Source organism: Rutidosis leptorrhynchoides, chromosome 2, assembly GCF_046630445.1.
Source record: "Rutidosis leptorrhynchoides isolate AG116_Rl617_1_P2 chromosome 2, CSIRO_AGI_Rlap_v1, whole genome shotgun sequence".
NCBI classification, from domain to species: domain Eukaryota; kingdom Viridiplantae; phylum Streptophyta; class Magnoliopsida; order Asterales; family Asteraceae; genus Rutidosis; species Rutidosis leptorrhynchoides.
The window spans coordinates 673,904,978-673,929,556 of record NC_092334.1 but is presented as its reverse complement, the minus strand read 5'-3'; the positions used below and the strand labels follow the sequence as shown (position 1 = coordinate 673,929,556).

The 24,579-nt window shown below is 35.5% G+C and overlaps 2 protein-coding genes across 2 annotated transcripts; one reads left to right on the top strand and one right to left on the bottom strand.

Moving 5' to 3' along the window:
- Positions 1 to 379: 379 nt before the first annotated feature.
- LOC139890268 (uncharacterized) lies at positions 380 to 949 on the top strand. The gene has a single exon (XM_071873161.1). It carries the CDS (start codon positions 380 to 382, stop codon positions 947 to 949), a length of 570 nt encoding a protein of 189 aa, XP_071729262.1.
- A 17,170-nt stretch (positions 950 to 18,119) lies between these two features.
- LOC139890267 (uncharacterized) lies at positions 18,120 to 18,572 on the bottom strand. The gene has a single exon (XM_071873160.1). It carries the CDS (start codon positions 18,570 to 18,572, stop codon positions 18,120 to 18,122), a length of 453 nt encoding a protein of 150 aa, XP_071729261.1.
- Positions 18,573 to 24,579: the final 6,007 nt, after the last annotated feature.

Sequence of the window (24,579 nt, the reverse complement as noted above, 5' to 3'; positions counted from 1 at the left end):
AATATTGCAAAAAATGACTTCGTCTCTACGCCAGTTGGCGTATGGAGCCGTCGCCGATATGTTTGATGAATACTTAAAAATGAGTGAGCAAACCTCAATAATTTGTTTAGACAACTATTGTAAATGTATTATTCATTTATACAAAGAACGTTACATGAGATCTCCAAATGCATATGATGTTGAACGATTATATAGTAAACATGAGGGGAATCATGGTTTTAAGGGTATGCTCGGGAGTATTGATTGTATGCATTAGGAATGGAAGAATTGTCCAGTTGCTTTAAAGGGACAATACACTCGGGGTGATCACAAGAAACCCACCATTATGCTAGAAGCAGTTGCTTCGTATGACTTGTGAATTTGGCATGCATTTTTTGGGATGGCGGGTTCCAACAATGATATTAATGTTTTGAATCAATCACCGATTTTTGATAAACTAAAGAACGGAACGACTCCACCCGCACCGTTTGAGGTAAATGGTAATCATTACACAAAAGGCTATTACCTCGCTGATGGTATATATCCTGACTGGGCTACCCTAGTCAAAGGTTATGCGGCGCCGACAGATGACCCAAGGATTAAGTTTACGCGGTTTCAAGCTAGTGCCCGAAAGGATGTTGAGAGGGCATTTGGGGTTCTTCAAGGTCGATTTCATATTTTAAGGTTAGCGGCACGCACTATGTCGGTGAACAAAATGCGAAGAGTTATGGATTGTTGTATCATATTACATAATATGATTTTAGAAGATCAAGGATTTGCGTTAAGTGACTGGGAGGAAGATTTCATTACTGAACCGATGGAGAATCGTCCAGAGCGTATACCGAATAGGGGACGAGATCAAGACGTTATCATCCGAGAGATTAGAGATAGGACGGTGCACGACCAACTAACCAATGATCTTGTTGAGCATATTTGGAACCTTCCGCCCACATTTCGCATTACGAACTAATTTATTTTACAATTTAATTTATGTAATGGTTAGATTTAAAGTATTGTTGAATTATATTAATTTATGTAATGGTTGAATTTTATGAAATAGATATTTTTTATATTAATATGCATTTTATTTTATAAAATAACTTTGTATTCATATTTAATATTAAATAAAAAAGAAAAAAATAAAACTGGTAGGACTCACAATTGGATGACACAGAAAAGGGACGTCAGGGTTATTTTGTGTCAGAAACTGACATGTGCCACGTCAAAGGCAGCTTGCACTTTTTGGCCAAAAAGTGAATAAATCTGCCTCTAACGTCACAGACAGGGTTATTCATGGTCTAATGCAACCATTAAAGTAATTCAAAGGTCGGTAACTATTACCATTCCCATATAATATAGTCATGTTGAACTTTCGGGCATAGCCCAACGGTTCAACCCCATGTACTTTGTATCATGGGATAGGGGGAGGTCATGAGTTCGATCCTTAGGGATGACATGATTTTCTTTAAACCAATTGAACACCAATAATGGTGGTATATATTGACCCTATAGGGAGGTTGTAGCGACCCCGACAAATCATCAATTGACGGCGTCGACTACTTAGGTCCCGTTGCGTGGTCATAGGTCTTTAACGTGACGTTTGACCAAAGATATGTCGCATTCTTTTCAAAAATAAGGATTGTTTCAAAGTTCACAAGAATTGTTCATCCAAAAGTTACGTTACAAAGTTTTAGTTACATGTGAAACCTATGCGACACAGTTTTAAAGAAAGTCAAAAGACGTTCCATGAAATGCATGTATACTCGACATCCAATGCAAGTATCAAATACTGAGCGGAAGCATGTTTCACATAGCGTTCAAAGACCTGAGAAAAACATAGAAATCTGTCAACGAAAACGTTGGTGAAATCATAGGTTTAAGTAAGTAAGTGAGTAAAAGTAAGTCGAACCACAAGATTTGCAACATTGATAAAATAGTAGTACATTCTAAAAGTTAATATTCACGAGCACCCAATTATCAAGGCTTAACATTCCGTCCGTTGAACCCCATTAATAGTGCTAGAACAACACTGTTTCTCGAAAATATATTTCATCTGTGGACGGTAGCGAACCGTCCGAGATGAGGGTTTGTCAAACCCATATGGCCATACAACATAAGTTCACGCCTACACTTACACACTGCAAGAGTAACTAATGATAATCGAATTGAGGATTTTGTTCTAAACTCGTATGTAGAATGTTTGTTTTCATGTACTTGTGTTCACTTAGTTAAAAGAAGCGTTTATGTTTTCTCATCCCAAAAGTAAGTTCAAAGAGTAAAAAGTGGGACTATGATCTCACCTTGAGTGCAAGAGTAATAAAGTACTTCAACAAGTAAACGCGTGCAAAGATAAAGCTAGCCTTGACCTAAACATATAGGTTGTATCAATAACGGTAAACACGATAGGTCAAAGATGTTCAATTAGTCCTATGGCTCGTTACGACTCGATTATGTAGCATGTGAAACAATTTGTCAAGTTTCATGCAAGATACAAGTATAGAATCATGTTAGAAAGATTACATAATCATTGGTTAAGTTTGACAAAAGTCAAACTTTGGTCGGGTCAAAGTCAACGAAAAAGTCAAAGCATTCGGGTCGGGTCTCGAACTATTTTTCTGAGGTTTTTATTCATATATAAGCATGTTAGAACAAGTCTCATGTGAATCGGATGTCCATAGCGTGCCAAACATTTTTCTTATTTTGACCAAGGAGGTCAGAGCCTGGACACGGCTTATGCCGCGCCGCGGCCCACAATTGTCGCGCGGCGACAATACACGGGAGCTGGTACCTGGCCAGTTTCAAATGTTCAAGTCTTGATCCAAAATTCGTTTTAGCACAAAATGCAAACCGTAAACATTTAGAACTCGCACCTTATCTCGTTGAAAAGCTCTTTTGACAAGGAACATAACTAAACATGTTTCATCAAACAAAAACATCATTTCCAATAACTGATTTCTCGTCATGTGATCATTTAAAGTCCATTTTCAAGTTTCAAGTTCACAAAATGCGTTTTAAGTTTCGGGAATCCAATTCACACATATGATATGCCGTTTTGAAGGTAATGAAACATGCATTACAACTAAATACTAACAATTAACATTTCATGGCATTCAAGCATCAAAAAGTTCATCTCAAGAATGATCAAACCCTAATCAAGAATCACAAAATCATTAATCATGTTTTTGAAGTTTTACAAATCAACCTACACATCAAAATGAAGCTAGTGATACTAGTAACACAATTAAAACATGAACTTTAACAATTTAACAATATTTAATCTTCCAAAATCAAAGATTAAGCAAACCCATTTTCAAGTGTTCAAACTAGTTACTCAAAACAACTAATCGAACAAACAAAACATATATTCATGTTATACACGAGCCATAGACACTAATTAACACTTTTATAATTCAAAATCATCAAGAACACAAAATCTAGTGATTTTAGAAAGTTACCCAAATGAGATGAAATTGGTATCAAGTCGAAGAGGATGAAGAGAGGATTTCAAATATGTAATTTGTTTTGATGTTAGCCTCCAAATCCGAAATTAGATGATGAATCTTGTTTGAGTTCTTGAGAGGAAAATGGAAGTATGAAAAGAGAGAAAGAGAGAAAATGAGAGGAGGAGGTTGAAGGTTTGACTAGTTGACCTAGTCAAATCTTTGGCCTCTTTGCAAGTTTAGTCCATCTAGTTCGGGTGCGGGTGCGTGAATTAACCAAATGAATTATTTTGAAATACACGAGAGTACGAGAGATGTTATAATCCAATAACGAAAATATTTTAATAATGTTAGCTAATGGAGGATACAAATCGAGATACTGAGGATATTATTAAAATAAAAAGACGGGCGTTAAAATAATTTAACGGAAAAATGCGGGATGTTACATTACCCACACCTTAAAAGAAATTTCGTCCCGAAATTTAGTTGGAAGCAATAGTCGTTGCTTCTTACTCGAGACCTTACGTTGTCAATGCTATGAATAAGTGAAGATACGTCCTTGGGCATTCCCACAAATTTTGACAATCGAGATTTCAGTTTGTATTAAGACTTGGTTTTACGATCCAAAATTTCAACCAGTTTCCCATGAAGGGGAGTTTGCCATCAATAGTAAGTTTATCTAGGAGAGTAGCACGTTCCTGTTCCGTAGGACACGTCTCTAAGTTTGTTGCATGGAACGTAGGGTAAACAGAAACTTAATTGAGTCAGAAGTTCTAAACGGTAGGAGCGGTTCCAATACGCCCCAAGGTTTTCAAAAGGATCAATATTGCGGATATAACTTTCCTCGATTTTTCGAAACGGATTACACCTTCCCAAGGTGCGGGTTCTCAATATTACACGGTTACTGACTTGGGATTCGAGAGGTTTACGTCGAATGTCGGTATAGCCCTTTTGGTGACTACGGGTCGTCTTGAGTCCTTCTCAGACTTGAACGATCTCAACTGTTATTTCTTGAATGAGTTCAGATTCGGTAATTTGTTTGCCACATGCTTTGGTCCAACGAAATAGGGGTATGACATTTGCGTTCATATAGGGTTTCGGAAGTGCGGCATTAATACACGAATGGTAATTGTCGTTGTAAGAGGAACTACTAAAGGTAACAATACCAGTTTGTAACATGTCTTTCCAAGATTTGAGTCGTACGTTTGCTTGTTCCGTCAGCTTGTGGATGGTATGTGGTACCTATGTTTAAACGTGTCCCTAAGGCTTCTTGTAACACTAGAAGTGAAACGAGTATTTTGATCCGAGGTAGTTGACAATGGTACACCGTGTTGGAAAAGAATTCCTTAAGATATGTTTGAACAAGTTAGTTAGGGTTCGAAAACGTTCGTTAGAACAAGTTCCTTATCGGCTACAGAGAACATTTTCCAGGGCTATTCACCCTCGTGGTGAATACTAGTAATACATGATGAGTCTCTCTCTCCATTGAGAAAGTATATAAAAGGTTTCCTTATACAAAAGTACAAGCGAAAGGACAGGAGTGGAATGAGAACTTAGAATAGGATGAGCTCACATCCTGAGGTAGCCATATCGCGCATCTAGTGGTCAAATGTTGAGACCTGGTGGGAAAATGAGATAGAACACGTAGTTGTATAGTTCGGGGTCGAGTAGTAGTTGTCCGTATCAGGAACATGAGGACGATAAGTCAAAGAGAAAGGAAGTATCCTTGGATTGTGTGTTATCTTGGGTCCCAGTAATATCAGACGGTCATAGTGAAATAACAGTGTTATGTAACGTGGTACGTGGTGATGAGAAGATTGATCGGATCAATAATTAAGTATTCCAATCATTCGTGCAAAAATAACGAATTTCAGTTTCCTTGATTTCGAGTGGAGAGAGTATGCCTTTCGGGCGTTCAAGTAGAAATATTTCCATATTTGAATTCCATTGTGTTACATGAATTTAGCTAGTAAGGTTGGTGTGAATAATCGCGTTAAAAGTTCGGACACGGAGAGGTTTAGTCCTTTCCTGGGGGAGTTAACGGGGTTAAAGGACGAGTAACACGAGAAAAAGTCGAAAATGAATCTGCGGTAATAATCGGCGAGATCTAAGATTTTACGAATACAAGTCAGAGTCGTGAGGGTTTCCCGATTACGTGTGGTTCCGATTGCGAGATGTGTTGTAATGCCTTGACCACTAACAACATGGTCTAGAAATTTGACTTCGTTTAACCAAAATTCTCACTTGGAGAATTCGGTATAGAGTTGCTCTTTTCTCAAGAGTTCGAGCGTAAGACGGAGACGTTGTTCGTTTTCTTCTTTACTTGAATAGGTTTAGAACATCAATTATAAGTACGGTAACGATTTTTTTTTTGTCTAGATAAGTTTGCATACGCGGTGCCGGAGGTCTATGAATACAGACGGAGCCTCAAATAAACTGAACGGCACTAAAAGAAATTTATAACTATCGTAGCGAGTTCGAAAAGTGATTTGTGAGACATCGTCTCCCTTAACCCTCAATTGATGATAACCAGAATGAAGGTCGATTTTGGAATATACGCGAGATCCTTGTAACGGTTCAAGAGGTTGTTGATACGGGGAAAAGGATATCGGTTCTTAACCGGAAATTTCTTAGTTCGCAATAATCTATACATAATTGCAGGGAAACATTTCTCCTTAACGAATAGGTTTTGAGCTCCTTAGTTCTATAGGTGTCAAGTCACAATTCAAATGATCCACCCAATAAGTTTAACGTATATCCACCGATAAAATTTATAGGTACACAATATTTTTCCGTTGGTCACTTAAATTGCCTAAGTAGTATTTAAAAGGAAAAAGGTGGAGTGCAAAGAGTACGAGTCAAAGCCTTGGTTATAAAACGTCTAACGGTAACCGAATCGAATAAGTATGAAATATGCGGGTTGTTGTGAAGAAACGTACCCGTGACTAGTCCATCGTCGTCTGGGCATCCTAGGTGTCGATGTCAAAAGTTCAACGGCGTGCGTTGGGGTTGGCTTTCTTCTTTGGGCACGCATTCCTATAATGACCCGGTTGGCCACATTCGAAACAAATAACCGCCCTTGGCGAATTGGGCGTCTTTTGAGCGATGGTAACGGTACTTTTACAATTATGAGCCACATGGCCACTTCTTTGACACCTGATGCAAAATGGTTTGCCACCTTCACCCAAATGATGTTTGCGACATTCGTTACAGTAGGGCAGGTTTCCGGCATACCCTTTCTTGCCGTCGGAGGTGAAGGACTTCTTGGTGAAGTTGTTGTTGTAGTTGCTCGATGGAGAGGCTTCCCATTTTCTTTTGTTGTTACCCAGTTGGTCCTCGGCCGTTGGTGTCGGCGCTTCAATTTCATTCACCGTTTTTATAGATTGGCGGGCCATCGTTAAAGCCTCTTGTAGGTTGACGGGTTTGGATGATACTACCTCGTGGTGAATGCTCTTTGGGAGGCCTTCCATGTAAAGTTCAACTCTTAGGGATTCAGGAGTCATGAGGTTCGGGCAACTTAAGGCTAGTTCGACAAACCGTTGATTATAAGCTCCGAGGTCATTCCCGGCCGTTTTTAAATTCCTTAGCCCCTGTTCGAGCCTTTGAGTTTTGTCGTGCGGAAAGTATTCGGTGACCATTCTTTCTCTTAATTCGGTCCAAGAGAGTGTGTGGGCTTCATCGATACCCACCGATTGTACATGCGTGTTCCACCATGAGAGAGCAACACCGGTGAAAGTGAGGGTCGAGAATTTGACCTTATCTCGGTCTCGACAACCGCTTATGCTAAAAACGGATTCCGTTTGATCAAACCATCGGGTGAGAGCAACCGGTCCCCCGGTTCCATCGAAAGTGGGAGGATTGTACTTCATGAAGTTTTTGTAGGAGCAACCTTCGTTTGAATTACCGGCCCCACGATTGTTGTTGTTGAAAAAGTGATCGGCCACGGCCGCACCCATGGCGGTGGTTATCATTCGTTGAAGAGCTTGTTCTAGAGTTTCGAGAGGAGTATTGTGTTGACCTTGGTGAGCCATTGTTCCTTCATGACACAAGAATATCGTTGATTAGTATTCTTAACAATACTAATCGTGATATGGAATAATGATGAATAGAAAATTTTCCTTGACTCGCCTTAAATTCTTTATGTCGTAATGTCGGAACGTTCATATGAGTCACCGTAATATAATCCCGGCAATTATATTACCCTGATTCATATGTGCATTCGACATTATTCTATAAAGTCAAGGTGGCGCATCAATCAAATTAAACAACGAAAGATTTAGATGAAGCGAGAGTTAGTTATCAGTAGAAACGTTCGAGTATAAATGCACAAATAGTCAAGTAATTCCTACTTCGAGTCTATATGCCGGTTGTAGTCTAGATTCACTAATGTACCCTATGACTCGGGGTTGACACCAATGAACTCTAAATCCCTACAACCAATGCTCTGATACCACTTATAGCGACCCCGACAAATCGTCAATTGACGGCGTCGACTACTTAGGTCCCATTGCGAGGTCATAGGTCTTTAACGTGATGTTTGACCAAAGATATGTAGCATTCCTTTCAAAAATAAGGATTGTTTCAAAGTTCACAAGAATTGTTCATCCAAAAGTTACGTTACAAAGTTTTAGTTACATGTGAAACCTATGCGACACAGTTTTAAAGAAAGTCAAAAGACGTTCCATGAAATGCATGTATACTCGACATCCAATGCAAGTATCAAATACTGAGCGGAAGCATGTTTCACATAGCGTTCAAAGACCTGAGAAAAACATAGAAATCTATCAACGAAAACGTTGGTGAAATCATAGGTTTAAGTAAGTAAGTGAGTAAAAGTAAGTCGAACCACAAGATTTGCAACATTGATAAAATAGTAGTACATTCTAAAAGTTAATATTCACGAGCACCCAATTATCAAGGCTTAACATTCCGTCCGTTGAACCCCATTAATAGTGCTAGAACAACACTGTTTCTCGAAAATATATTTCATCTGTGGACGGTAGCGAACCGTCCGAGATGAGGGTTTGTCAAACCCATATGGCCATACAACATAAGTTCACGCCTACACTTACACACTGCAAGAGTAACTAATGATAATCGAATTGAGGATTTTGTTCTAAACTCGTATGTAGAATGTTTGTTTTCATGTACTTGTGTTCACTTAGTTAAAAGAAGCGTTTATGTTTTCTCATCCCAAAAGTAAGTTCAAAGAGTAAAAAGTGGGACTATGATCTCACCTTGAGTGCAAGAGTAATAAAGTACTTCAACAAGTAAACGCGTGCAAAGATAAAGCTAGCCTTGACCTAAACATATAGCTTGTATCAATAACGGTAAACACGATAGGTCAAAGATGTTCAATTAGTCCTATGGCTCGTTACGACTCGATTATGTAGCATGTGAAACAATTTGTCAAGTTTCATGCAAGATACAAGTATAGAATCATGTTAGAAAGATTGCATAATCATTTGGTTAAATTTGACAAAAGTCAAACTTTAGTCTGGTCAAAGTCAACGAAAAAGTCAACATGTTCGGGTCGGGTCTCGAACTATTTTTCTGAGGTTTTTATTCATATATAAGCATGTTAGAACAAGTCTCATGTGAATCGGAGGTCCATAGCGTGCCAAACATTTTTCTTATTTTGACCAAGGAGGTCAGAGCCTGGACACGGCTTTTGCCGCGCCGCGGCCCACAATTGTCGCGCCGCGACAATACACGGGAGCTGGTACCTGGCCAGTTTCAAATGTTCAAGTCTTGATCCAAAATTCATTTTAGCACAAAATGCAAACCGTAAACATTTAGAACTCGCACCTTATCTCGTTGAAAAGCTCTTTTGACAAGGAACATAACTAAACATGTTTCATCAAACAAAAACATCATTTCCAATAACCGATTTCTCGTCATGTGATCATTCAAAGTCCATTTTCAAGTTTCAAGTTCACAAAATGCATTTTAAGTTTCGGGAATCCAATTCACACATATGATATGCCGTTTTGAAGGTAATGAAACATGCATTACAACTAAACACTAACAATTAACATTTCATGGCATTCAAGCATCAAAAAGTTCATCTCAAGAACGATCAAACCCTAATCAAGAATCACAAAATCATTAATCATGTTTTTGAAGTTTTACAAATCAACCTACACATCAAAATGAAGCTAGTGATACTAGTAACACAATTAAAACATGAACTTTAACAATTTAACAACATTTAATCTTCCAAAATCAAAGATTAAGCAAACCCATTTTCAAGTGTTCAAACTAGTTACTCAAAACAACAAATCGAACAAACAAAACATATATTCATGTTATACACGAGCCATAGACACTAATTAACACTTTTATAATTCAAAAACATCAAGAACACAAAATCTAGTGATTTTAGAAAGTTACCCAAATGAGATGAAATTGGTATCAAGTCGAAGAGGATGAAGAGAGGATTCCAAATATGTAATTTGTTTTGATGTTAGCCTCCAAATCCGAAATTAGATGATGAATCTTGTTTGAGTTCTTGAGAGGAAAATAGAAGTATGAAAAGAGAGAAAGAGAGAAAATGAGAGGAGGAGGTTGAAGGTTTGACTAGTTGACCTAGTCAAATCTTTGGCCTCTTTGCAAGTTTAGTCCCTCTAGTTCGGGTGCGGGTGCGTGAATTAACCAAACGAATTATTTTGAAACACACGAGAGTACGAGAGATGTTATAATCTAATAACGAAAATATTTTAAGAATGTTAGCTAATGGAGGATACGAATCGAGATACTGAGGATATTATTAAAATAAAAAGACGGGCGTTAAAATAATTTAACGGAAAAATGCTGGATGTTACAGAGGTTTTACCAGATTCATTCACGGACCTCTACCCGGTACACTGCCCGAATGGATGTGTTTCCGGGTACCGTCGATCGGGTTCGGAATTTCTCCCGAACGTGTGTGTTACGTGCAAATGATGAGGGTCGTTGAAAGAAATGATCTACTGATGCCAAAAAATCGCCGTTCAATATATATATATATATATATATATATATATATATATATATATATATATATATATATATATATATATTGGGAGAGGATCCAGTGAGAACTTTTTTAGTGTGAGAACTCTAGGAATTCCAAAATACACTCAAATACACTAAAATTCGAGCAAAAAAGGGGGAATTCGAGCAAAAAGGGGGAATTCGAGCAAAAAAAAGGGAATTCGAGCAAAAATTAAAAACACGGACGAACAAAAAAATCATAGTCGAGCAAAAAAAATTTATTTATTTTTGTTCTAATACGAAAATGTAGAACACAAATTGTTCGAATATCACATTTTTTGTTCGAATATCAACATGTTCTACAATTTTTTGTTCGACTATCAAAAATGTAGAACACAAATTATTCACCCGCCTTTTTTTTGTGTTCGAATATCACGTTTTTTGTTCGAATAGCTCATTTTTTGTTTGCCCGTGTCCCATTTTTGCTCGAATTTCACCTTTTTTGCTTGAATTTCCCTTTTTTGCTCGAATTTCAGTGTATTTTTGAGTTCTCAGGGTTCTCACACAAAAAAGGTTCTCATTTGATCCCTCTACTATATATATAATATTGTCGTGTACATGCAAAAGAAATGTGATACGTGACTAAGTTATCTTACAATAATCACTACTCTCAATATCTATTATATTATTCTATGAGACTAAGGTAAATGTTAAAATTATGGAGGAACAAACATTACAAATATTATTTATCAATTGAAAATAATACATTTTGGCTCTATTTTTGAATCAACAGCAAGTGTCAATTTATTGACGTTTTGACAGCCGTTTAGAACCTAAATTGAATTCTAGGTAGGATTTAAAACTCATGAAAATTTGATTCTACCATTTTCATGACATCTCAATTTTATTTTACTATTTTTTTAAAAAAAATTTCTACTTATTGGCCGGAGGTCTATTCGGAAGCAATCTCTTTATCCATCGAATAGAGAGAGGGATGATTTTCTCTACTTTTAAGAGTGTTTCACTCTGGGTAGAGAAATGACTTGTTTTTATTCTCGGTAGGTGTGATGACCCAGAAATTTCGACTAAATTTAAACTTAATCTTTGTATGATTAACATTTCCGACACGATAAGCAAAGTCTGTAAAACTGAATCTCAAAATTTTTGAATAACTTTTATATATTTAAATACCCTTCAGTTATTTTCGACGATTCGCGAACAATTATATGTAAATAGATACATATATACTATAACATGAAAAGGTAACAATGTATTAATTGTTTGATACCGTACATTAAACTTATTGGTTTAAATATCTATTTGAATGTATATGATAAGTTGAAATATTTATTATTAAAATTTATTTATAAATAACTTCCAATGTGTATTTAAAAACTGATTTATGTATATTAAAAAGATATATACATATATATAATAAACGATAGTAACATTCGTTTATTGATTCAATTGATATTTAGATAAGTTAACTAAAGCGTTTAAGATGAACCAGTTAAACACTAATTTGTTACAGTGTTTTCAAATTGCCACATTACTCAAAATGCTACAGTGTTTTCGAAAATCACTATTTACTACAGTGAAATTGACTTTGCTACAGTAAAATTTGACTGCTACAGTAAAATTTGACTTTGCTACAGTAACTTTGCTACAGTAAAACACTATTATAAAAATGTATTTTAACAAATAGCGCTCGAAAGTTTAAGATACACTTTGAGTGATATAATTAAGGGATAATTTAAGGCTATATTTTGACAAAGGTACGTGTCACGAAATGTAAAATGCAAGTTTTCTAAGCGTACGAAAATGCGTTCGAGAAACCGGAACCGGGACATAAGTCGAGTGATGACGTACGACTTATCGGAACAAAAATTACAAGTCAACTATGCACTTGAATTTAATATAATATATAATTAATTATATATATTATATATATTATATTTATATTTATTTAATATGTCGACAAGCAAAATGTTAAAAATTTGTGAGCTGTCCCAGGGTGCCATGCGATCGCATGGCCTTGAAGCACAAATCCCATGCGATCGCATGGGGTGCTTTTTCAGGTATGATTGCTATAAATTGCAGTTTTTGGCTCGAGATAATCACACACATACATATTACTCCGTATTTATTATTATTATTATTATTATTATTATTATTATTATTATTATTATTATTATTATTATTATTAATCTTATTATTTTTTATTATTAGTGTTATTATTTTTGCGATACAAAAATAATAATGTACATCAAATATTACGACGGAGTGCTGTCCAAGTAATTTTCAAAATGAGTTTTCGAGCAAGCTAGAGCTAAGGAAATTAAGGGTTATTGCCAAGGAGGTTATGGGTAATGTTCGGGGGTATTTTTGTGAATCAAACCTCGTGTTTATCATCTCCGATGCGTCTACGTGCTTTCCTGCAATATTGTATATCAATATTAAACAGTGAGTTTCATATGATCCCTTTTACTCTCTACATTTTTGGGCTGAGAATACATGCAAATCCTTTATTAACTGATTTACAATATATATATGCGTGAGTTTCATTAACTATACTGCTCAAACCTATAGATATACGTATCTGTTCATCGCAGAATAACCATTTTCATTCAATTTCATATTCTGATTTCGATAGATCAGAATCCAAGTCAAGATTAAACGAAAAACATCACTCTTAGATTCCTACATCTTTCAAAACCATGCTTCGAAAACCATGCTTTGAATTCAGAACAGTACTAGAACATCATATGATTACATTTTGCGTTCAAACCCATCGAAATTATTGGAAACACTTCAACCAATGAACAAACGAGAAGACAAACCAACTACACGATATCTACGAGAAGAAAGATTTGTACTTATAATCATACATCTGGAAAGCTCTCGAAACCTAAGTAAAACTTTAACACGTATCTGTGATAAATCCTTCGGCATTATTATTACTGAAAATAATCTTACAATTCCTTTTCAAGTATCCAGTTTTGTCACAACTTCAGCAAGTCAACTTCATTTGGATAAGCCTTAATTAAACCTTGACATATAGGATTACCCTTTCTATTGTTGTTACCGGGGAACCTTTTATATCCCATCATATTAGCAGTAAATGTACCAGCGACTCCATCACTCTGCTATTTGAAACTCTCTGAAAATCACTATATATACATTGAAACCCTATCATGTACTCATCCAAATCTTGTAACAATAGTTGCCATTCCAACTATCGGGAATTTGCAATCAGTATTTTGAAATCTTGCAGCACGTCTACGCCAACAGTTATATGTGTACATATAACGTCTACCTCCTCGAATTACATACTTCGAATGTGAAGTTTTTGAAAAACACCCCAAACTATGAAACTAGTTCTCTGAAATTGGAACAATGCTGATGAAGCAGCAAAAACTGTAAACGACCTTAACAGTCAAAAGTTTGATGATAAAGAATAATATGGTGGTAAAGCTGAGAAAAAGAGAAGGTTTGAAACTGGAAAACGGATTGAGCAAAGTATGAAGGAGGGCTGTGGATAAATCACAAAGACTAAACCTGCCTTCAAAGAATACAAATGATTCAGTATCTGCTGAAGTCATTAACGAATATCTTGCTCCTGATACTAAACCCCTACGGACAATATTCTTCATCATCCTTCGATATTAGAAATTCTAAGATATTATCATATCTTTCATTATAAATATCTTCGATATTTCTGAAGATATCTTCATAACTATTATCATCCGAAATTATTTATCTCTTCACGCTATCTGTGTTACATCATAAAAGAAACTATTTTAGTTTCTAATTTCTGAAAATTTTGAAAAATGGATGTTTTTGAAGTAGTGTTGGGAACTGAAGCATGAGTTAGTATAATATAATGACACTTGATCAACGTGATTATATTACAGTAAGTCATGCTGAGTTTCTAATGGAACGTGATAAAGGTTCACAGATCCCACCCTCATAATGAACCATGTTACATAACTCTTTTATTCTATTTAACCTCTAAACATATCAAGAAAATATTTTCTTGATGATTTGGTCTTTTCCGAATAATTTGGTAATTTGACAAATCAAGATCGTGCCATTACGATTACCTTCTCAGAACAATAACTATGTTCATCCAAAACTCTATACCTACGAATTCTGGACCATTACAAGAGATGCCTAATCGCAAGAAGAAGAAACGAAGGGACAAAGCTCCGAAATAGAAATTGGAGTATAAATCGCAGCAAATAGGAGGGAGTATTAACTGTGAATGACAATGATTATAGAAGACATGAGTAGGGACATTAAAATATAAGGGGAGATATAAAGCCCGATAACAAACCTGAAATTACAAACCGTGTATATCAATGCGTATAGCAATATAAAGACACGGGAGAATGATAAATACAACAATCCCTAGAGCATAATAGAAATAAACAGATTCTTCTGGTGGGAGCTGGAAAAGAAGGATGATTGTGGCAAACGTCAATATTAGGTCAAGAACCAGAACTGGATTGAGCATTTTCACAATTTTTTTTTAATGTATTAATTGGGGAAGAAAGTTTTAAGGGTGGTGAATATTATGAAACGGAAGAAGTCAATTTATAATGGAAATACCGGACAAAGTAGCCAGGGCAGGTTACCACATTTAATTAAAGTGGATCCTAATTTCCTTAAATCCCGGTGAATCAAATCCTGTATATATTTCAAAGATTTTCTTTTCATTTCCTTGAATTCCGGAAATCAAACGTTACTACGTCAAGAGATAAGACGAATCTCTATTCTCTATTTCACTCTATTACGATAACTTCTCTTATACGCTCCGAGTAATTGGATTGTTTTATCCATATTACTCAACGGTAATAAAATTCTATTTATCAACTCATATTCGTCATGAAAACATTTTTATTGTTAGCCATGACGACCTCACTCAAATTTCGGGACGAAATTTCTTTAACGGGTAGGTACTGTGATGACCCAGAAATTTCGACTAAATTTAAACTTAATCTTTGTATGATTAACATTTCCGACACGATAAGCAAAGTCTGTAAAACTGAATCTCAAAATTTTTGAATAACTTTTATATATTTAAATACCCTTCAGTTATTTTCGACGATTCGCGAACAATTATATGTAAATAGATACATATATACTATAACATGAAAAGGTAACAATGTATTAATTGTTTGATACCGTACATTAAACTTATTGGTTTAAATATCTATTTGAATGTATATGATAAGTTGAAATATTTATTATTAAAATTTATTTATAAATAACTTCCAATGTGTATTTAAAAACTGATTTATGTATATTAAAAAGATATATACATATATATAATAAACGATAGTAACATTCGTTTATTGATTCAATTGATATTTAGATAAGTTAACTAAAGCGTTTAAGATGAACCAGTTAAACACTAATTTGTTACAGTGTTTTCAAATTGCCACATTACTCAAAATGCTACAGTGTTTTCGAAAATCACTATTTGCTACAGTGAAATTGACTTTGCTACAGTGAATTGCTACAGTAAAATTTGACTGCTACAGTAAAATTTGACTTTGCTACAGTAACTTTGCTACAGTAAAACACTATTATAAAAATGTATTTTAACAAATAGCGCTCGAAAGTTTAAGATACACTTTGAGTGATATAATTAAGGGATAATTTAAGGCTATATTTTGACAAAGGTACGTGTCACGAAATGTAAAATGCAAGTTTTCTAAGCGTACGAAAATGCGTTCGAGAAACCGGAACCGGGACATAAGTCGAGTGATGACGTACGACTTATCGGAACAAAAATTACAAGTCAACTATGCACTTGAATTTAATATAATATATAATTAATTATATATATTATATATATTATATTTATATTTATTTAATATGTCGACAAGCAAAATGTTAAAAATTTGTGAGCTGTCCCAGGGTGCCATGCGATCGCATGGCCTTGAAGCACAAATCCCATGCGATCGCATGGGGTGCTTTTTCAGGTATGATTGCTATAAATTGCAGTTTTTGGCTCGAGATAATCACACACATACATATTACTCCGTATTTATTATTATTATTATTATTATTATTATTATTATTATTATTATTATTATTATTATTATTATTATTATTATTAATCTTATTATTTTTTATTATTAGTGTTATTATTTTTGCGATACAAAAATAATAATGTACATCAAATATTACGACGGAGTGCTGTCCAAGTAATTTTCAAAATGAGTTTTCGAGCAAGCTAGAGCTAAGGAAATTATGGGTTATTGCCAAGGAGGTTATGGGTAATGTTCGGGGGTATTTTTGTGAATCAAACCTCGTGTTTATCATCTCCGATGCGTCTACGTGCTTTCCTGCAATATTGTATATCAATATTAAACAGTGAGTTTCATATGATCCCTTTTACTCTCTACATTTTTGGGCTGAGAATACATGCAAATCCTTTATTAACTGATTTACAATATATATATATGCGTGAGTTTCATTTGCTCTCTTTTTAAATGCTTTTGCAATATATATTTTTGGGCTGACAATACATGCACTTTATTTTAAACAATGGACACAAGTACATACTAAATTCTATACTGAGTTTGAACCGAAAATCCCTTAGCTTTGGTAACTGGTAACTGCCGGTTATAAGAACTGGTGGGCGCGAGTAGTGGTATATGGATCCATAGGGCTTGACATCCCCGTCTGTTCCAGGTATAGAAAGAAACTCTAGCCTGAACTATAAAACAGACGTATGCTATTTGAAGTTAGTACACGTTGGATTGCGTGTATTGTACATGTTGGTTGCATGTTAAACGAGGGGTACTTATTATAAACGTTAAAGTTTAGTTACCAGGGTTCTCAACTTTGTAGAACCGATTGATAAACGTTTCGGATGAAACAACTGAAATCTTGTGGTCCACCTTTTATTTAAAACATAATGATAAACGTTTTGAATGAAACAACTGAACTTTTGTAATCCACATTGATATACGGATTATGTGTAATATTAAAACTATGAACTCACCAACCTTTGTGTTGACACTTGAAGCATGTTTATTCTCAGGTTTCTAGAAGTCTTCCGCTGTTTGCTCATACGTGATACAAGTTATGTGCTTGGAGTCATACATGCTATATACAAGAAACTTGCATTCACCAAACCATTACCATGTATCTTATTTTGACTGTATTGTCAACAGATGTATTATTGTAAACCATTTAAATGGTGATTGTCTATACGTAGGAATCATCAGATGTTAAAAACCTAGAATTTATATATTCATTTATGAAATACCTTTTCAAATGAATGCCATGTTACAAAATGTATCACATAGAGGTCAAATACCTCGCAATGAAATCAATGAATGACGTGTTCGTCCATATGGATTTGGAGCGATCGTCACAGTAGGGGAAGTATTGTCTACATCTCACCTCTCCCATACACTACTCATGTGGTATAAGGTTTTGTTGTTGTTGTTGTTGTTGTTGTAATTGAAAATAATACACGAACAAACGGTACAAATACACAAAAACACACATGGGCATTTTTACATCGTCTCTCAGAATGAATACACGAGAGGAGACCCACACTGCACAGGCCTAAGAATACCATGTGCAGAGAGTGCAACAAAAAATCAACGAATTTACAGGGACCTGTACAGGCTTGGGGTCGATAGCCAAGTATGCCACTCTAGTTTTCCTTTTTTAACCGACACGCGATCCACTCAAAGGTCCTTATTTGTATTTCGTTAGAGCCACTGAACCATTCCAACATTTATTTTTAAAAAACTTTAGGTTCCTGTTTCTCCAAATGAAGTAGCTACTGATGATGCAGACTACCGCACAAATATGATTTCCAGCAAATCTATTCTCGATATCCAAGTTGTCATCAGATGTGAAATTCCACCATTTAAATACACGCTCCCAAATGTCTTTTGCCAATTTACATTTGAGCAGTGAATGATCAACACATTCAACGTCTTCATCACAAATTGCACACCGAACCGAGTTTAAATAAATACCTCTTTTGTTTAGTTCTATGAGCGTCGGAAGTATTCGTTTCCTTGCACGCCAGACAAACACTTCAATTTTCTTTGGAAGCAACTTGTTGCGCAATGAATCCTGATGTGCCGCAGGAACAGTAAGCAATTTGGCATCAATCAGCTTTGTAAGTATTTGACTCGCCATTGGACGCCAAACACCACTTCCACTTATCGATTGATATGTTGAACAAAACAAAGGAATTTATCATGTTACAAAGTTCGTCTAGTTCACTTTGGGTTTGTCCGATTAAACTTCTTGACCACGACCATTTGCCTTGCCATGAATCACCTACCCACTCGATTCTGTCAATAATCGAGGCATCCTTTGTTGATTCCAGAAGGTATAGTCATCTTAAACGATCTGTCATCCTTCCATGAAATAACCACAGGTCGTCCATAATGTTGTCTCGGTACTGTTGCCAATTTCTTTAATATAGGACTGCGAAAACAAAATGCCAGGAGCCTCGATGCCAAGCCCCCTCCCCTGAATACTTTTAATGACCTTCACCCAAAATGAGTTGTTATCATTAAGATAACGCCACCACCATTTACCTAGAAATGCTAGGTTTTTAGCTTTAAGTGAGCTAATTCTAGGTGTACCCCACGGATATAAATGGATTTTCTGAATGTAACACGCGGATTCATATTGACGAATGCTTATTACCTTCTGTCAATTTTGGGTACTAGATTAAGGAACTGTATCCCGAGTAAAATTGATGTTTTTTTTAGATTGGCTTTAGACAGGCTACCAACACGGATAAACTTATCCCGAAAGGCTTGAAAATTGAGGATATCGGACGTGTGTCTTGCAACTATGGTAGTGGATCGCAACCACATGTTATGGTGAAAGGTCCAACTTTGGTTAGATATGCCACTACCGATGTTTGCTGATTAGTTCGAAGTGACGTCGTAGTTTGAGGACTGACGACTAAATGAAGTTTCGAAGAATAAAGTGTAGGTGATATTTGCAGCTCTTCTCTGATATATTTGGAGGTTTAGAAACAGTGTAATCTTCCACAACCATAAATTGAAGAAATATTATTTATTTGATTACATTTGTAATTTTTTTATTTGTGGTTTAAAAGTAGAGGAAAATTTGACACAAGTTGGAATGAGTTGACTTGTAAAGCCATTGTAACCGTTTGAATATGCCTTATAGTTAGTTGCTAGAAAGTTGATATTAAAAATTTTGGTTGTTAAAAAAAAAAGCAAAGGGTAAACTTCAACAAGTGAAGCTTTGGATATTCTTAATTACTCGTATATTAATTCTCAACTTTAATAAGGTTAGGGTTTACCATAATTACTAGATACTAGAAGTATATTTTAAATTTATTAAAAACGTTGAGTAACATATGCCATAAAATACTAAGTCATGATCTAAATCTAATCTGTATAGTGAGAATACGTATTTTATTGTATAGATCACTCGCTATGAACAATGATTGTCGTAACTAAATTTGTTATCGGCATCCAACTTTAATAGTTATCCAGCCTTATTACCTTATACTCCGTATTTCTCCGTGCCTTTAGTTTATAATGCAAGTCAGTAACCCTTATCGTAAAGTCGTTGTAGTATAGTGGTAAGTATTCCCGCCTGTCACGCGGGTGACCCGGGTTCGTTCCCCGGCAACGGCGTTTTTTTTTATTTTGCCTTTAAAGGCCAAGTACAGAATATGCTATCGAGTACCTAGAAAAAGATTAGATGACACTCATAGATGAAATCAACGTTTATTCTTATTTCTTCTGAATCCATTTTTAAAGAGTTGAACAAGATCGATTACGTAATAAGATACTAATCTTGTGCATGTTAAATTGGGATGATATATTGATACCAATGTTTGCAATAAATTGTGAATGCCTTTTTGCATAGTTACTAGTATGGGTTGTTTAACAATGACCTTGCACATCTATATGTTGATGTGAAGGATGGAGGCTCTTAAGAAACAATTGTATAACAATGAAATGATAACTTTTATTTGCAACAATTAAGTTGAGCCGCAACGGAGTCGTAGTGTGAATGACAAATTGAAGTTATTAAATCACACCAAATCAAATGTAATAATATATATAGTTTGAAGCAATTTGGTGGATGTCTATACAGTTGAAGCAATTTGTTCCTTCTTCTCATAGCAAGTTGAAGCGATATCTCTGGGCCCCTCGTTGATTTGTGCTGCATTAAATGCATGGCCATGCTACGACTGAATTGATGCAATAGCAGTCTATTTGATCACCACAAATCTCTATCGGGAAACATAATCTTGAATGATGATGATTGACACTTAACCATGTCACACGTTCATATAGATATCTTGAACAAAAGGATGACTGATATAAATCAAAATATAGGAGTGTAACGTAGCAGACTAGTTGTTACACACGGTGTGTCTTTTAAGACAGGCCAATATTATTAATGTCAGTGCAAGTGGGAGTCTGTTAGGAATATGTTCTCGGGTTGGCTACAGTTCGATCGTGGTTTGACCGTGGTACATATATTCCGAAGATATGCCCATGACATTAAATAATAAAAGTTCATTTATCCTATTCGGTCACACACAAAGGCCAATCGTAAATTGTTTGATATACCTTCTAATCGGAAATTAATTTATTAATCATTAGTTAATGGTTTAATAAATTAAGTAAGTTTTTTTTATGTGTGTACATATACTTACAAATCTAAATATATATGATTTGATTTGATATAAATAAGATTTGATTTGATTTGTAAATCTTATTTTATATAAAGATTTGTACTATAATCATATTTTATATAATATATAAGATTTGATTTGATATAAATAAGATTTGATTTGATTTGTAAATCTTATTTTATATAAAGATTTGATTTTACAAATCTTTTAAAATCTTTCCAAATCTTTATATTTGTATTATATGTATCAATTTTATTCTATATAATACCAAGTCTTGGTATTGAAAATAGATAGAAACTTGAGATACAAAAACACACATAAAAAATGATATTTCTCTTTCTCTTTTTCAAGTAACCAAAATACTTGAGATCTATAATTGGGTTCGTTTTTGGTGGAAATAAGGAAAAAGAAAAGATCCGTTAAGTAGAAGGTATAGATTGAAGCAAGGTTGGAACTTTGGGTGTCTACCGTTTAGAGGAACTCTTCTTTGGGTTTTCAAATTCGATCTTCAAAAGGGCTACAAATGTTGTATTCTAATCTTCTCTTGTTCAGTTTCGTTAATTTGTTTTGTTTACTAAAGTTTTGTACAATGATCCGTGGAAGAGTATGATTTTGTAAAGTTTTAAAAATGCTTCCGCTCGCTTTGAATTTGTATCATACTCCAACAGTTTTCTTGATGGAGAACCCGCTCAACTTAGTAACAAATTGAAGTCGGATTCAAAATTTCAAAGAATGACACATAAAAACTTCACTCGAATAAAATCCAAAATGCAATTAAATTTTCAATTATCAAATCAGAAACCAACCCCTCAATAGGCATAAATAGAAGTCCAGCGGAAGGTATGTAGATTATGTGGCGCATGTTCTGCCTTTCTGAATAAATACAATTAAATTTAGGAGCCAGTTTTTAATTCGATGATACTTATTACTTTTTGAAAATCAAATCCATACAAAGGGGCTGTTAGATTTGCATACTACCAACCCTCTTTTTTTCATCTTATTTATTTGCGGACTTCTGTCGAACAGGTTATCTCATATAGTCTTTGAATAATTACACGTTATTCTGTTAATATATTGTTAGTTATATTTTGGTTAGAAGGAAAAATGGAGTTTTGTCCCACATTAGTAGAAGAGTGAAGTTGGAGGTGAACTCCTTGGCTATAAAAGGAGGCCATGGGATTACTTCCAAATTGCACCAATCAATACACTTTAAGTATTTGATTATTTCTTTCTTTCTTACCCTTGTTAGAGAGTTGTATTAGTTAAATATTTTGGAGAGTGTAGTTGGCTTAAGAGAGTCGTCTATATCATTGTAATAATTTGTGATATAGTGTATTTCTCTCTTTGGGGCAGGTGGTTTTTCTCCTGTTTTGGAGTTTCCACGTTAAATCTTGTGTTGTGTAATGTTCTTATTTCTTTACTGTTTTTCATTGGGTTGGGTGTTGGGAATTAGTGAGGCCGTAATTTCTCAACAACTGGTATCAGAGCGTCAGGTTTGACGGGAGTCTCGGTTATAGGAGTCGGAGTATGCACTGTGGTTGCCACGGGAGTGGATCGTCCACATCAGAAACGAGTTCTATTGATCGTATAGGGTATCTGGTTAGACAATATTTTTTCTGATTCGTAGTAATAGTTGGATTTGTTAGTAGCGAGTTGTGGATTTCCTATTTAAAGGGTCCTGGCTACCTGCTACATCTTTTGGCTATTCGAAACGTGAGCAAAATCAGAGAAAGTGTTGTTTATAGGATACGGATACGATGTCGAAGTTCAGTCCAATGAGGTTTGATGTAGAAAAATTTGATGGGAGGATCAATTTTGGCTTATGGCAGGTTCAAGTCAAGGATGCGTTATTCAGTCCGGGTTACACAAGGCATTGAAAGGTAAACCCACCTTTGTTTCCGGCAGAGATTCTAGCAGTAAGTTCGATGAAGAAGAATGGGATGATATGGATTTGAGGGCGGCAAGTGCGATGCAAAGAACGTGCTTGCAAATGTGCACGGATTATCAACGGCAAAGGAGCTTTGGGTTAAACTAGAGCAGTTGTACCAGGTCAAGGGCATTTCAAATCGGTTGTGTCTTAAAGAACAATTTCATACTCTGCGTATGGATGGGGGTTCAAAGATTTCAGATCATCTAAGTATTCTTAACGGTATTGTTTCAGAACTGGAGGCTATTGGAGTTAAAACGGATGATGAAGATAAAGCTTTGAGGTTGATATTATCTTTATCATCGTCTTATGAACACATGAAACCTATTTTGATGTATGGGAAGAAAACTCTGAAGTTTGAAGACGTTACTAGCAAGCTCCTATCCGAGGAGAAAAGACTGGAAGGTAACGGGGTCTCGTCATCAGGAGATACGATAGTGTTGTGTTCGGATAGGCGAAATAGAAACTCTGGGAAGAATCTGGTATGCTGGAGGTGCGAGAAGACTGGGCATGTAAGGGTTAATTGTCCAGGTGGAGCTAATTCGGTAAATGGCTCTAAAGGCGCTAAGGATGTCTCCGTTGTTACGGAGAGTGACGAATTCCTCTGAAGTCACACCATCCTCATGGTGTGTCCGCGCCACCGTGGAAAGGGATGTTCGTTAGCGGTTCCACAATTACACATGAGCATTGGTTTGGCATTGATGCAGGTTGTGTGGTGGAAACTGATGTTGTAGCTGATGGGACTTTCGGGAAAGCCAAACAGAGAAGTTGCACCATAAAGTTTCAGCTGGTTGTTCAACAACATGTGCCGAGGTGAAATGTTTGAAATGTGATATTCTAAGTGCTATACTCTTAATGGTGGAGTCTTGTTAAGAGTTATGATTGTCTGTGATGACAATGATTGTCGGTTTAGACAATGTTCGGTAAAGATGCAAGTTTTGTCTCTTGTGAGATAATGTCAACGGCATGAAGATGAGGATCTTGAAGTTGTCGTCGAGGAAGCGTCCACATCGGTTATCCTTGCAATGTGGAAGCATGATTATTTTCTTCTATTTAAAAGGTAGAGATTTGTTAGTTATATTTTGGTTAGAAGGAAAAATGGAGTTTTGTTCCACATTGGTAGAAGAGTGAAGTTGGAGGTGAACTCCTTGGCTATAAAAGGAGGCCATGAGATTACTTCCAAATTGCACCAATCAATACACTTTAAGTATTTGATTATTTCTTTCTTTCTTACCCTTGTTTGAGAGTTGTATTAGTTAAATATTTTGGAGAGTGTAGTTGGCTTAAGAGAGTCGTCTATATCATTGTAACAATTTGTGATATAGTGTATTTCTCTCTTTGGGGCCGGTGGTTTTTCTCCTGTTTTGGAGTTTCCACGTTAAATCTTGTGTTGTGTATTGTTCTTATTTCTTTACTGTTTTTCATTGGACTGGGTGTTGGGAATTAGTGAGGCCGTAATTTCTCAACATATATTTGGTAATTAGACCGTATAAGTGATTTTATTTGGAATAATGTGCATGTATATTTTTTGTGTTAACATTTTTAGGGTTTTGCTCATGAATATTTGAATTTTTTCA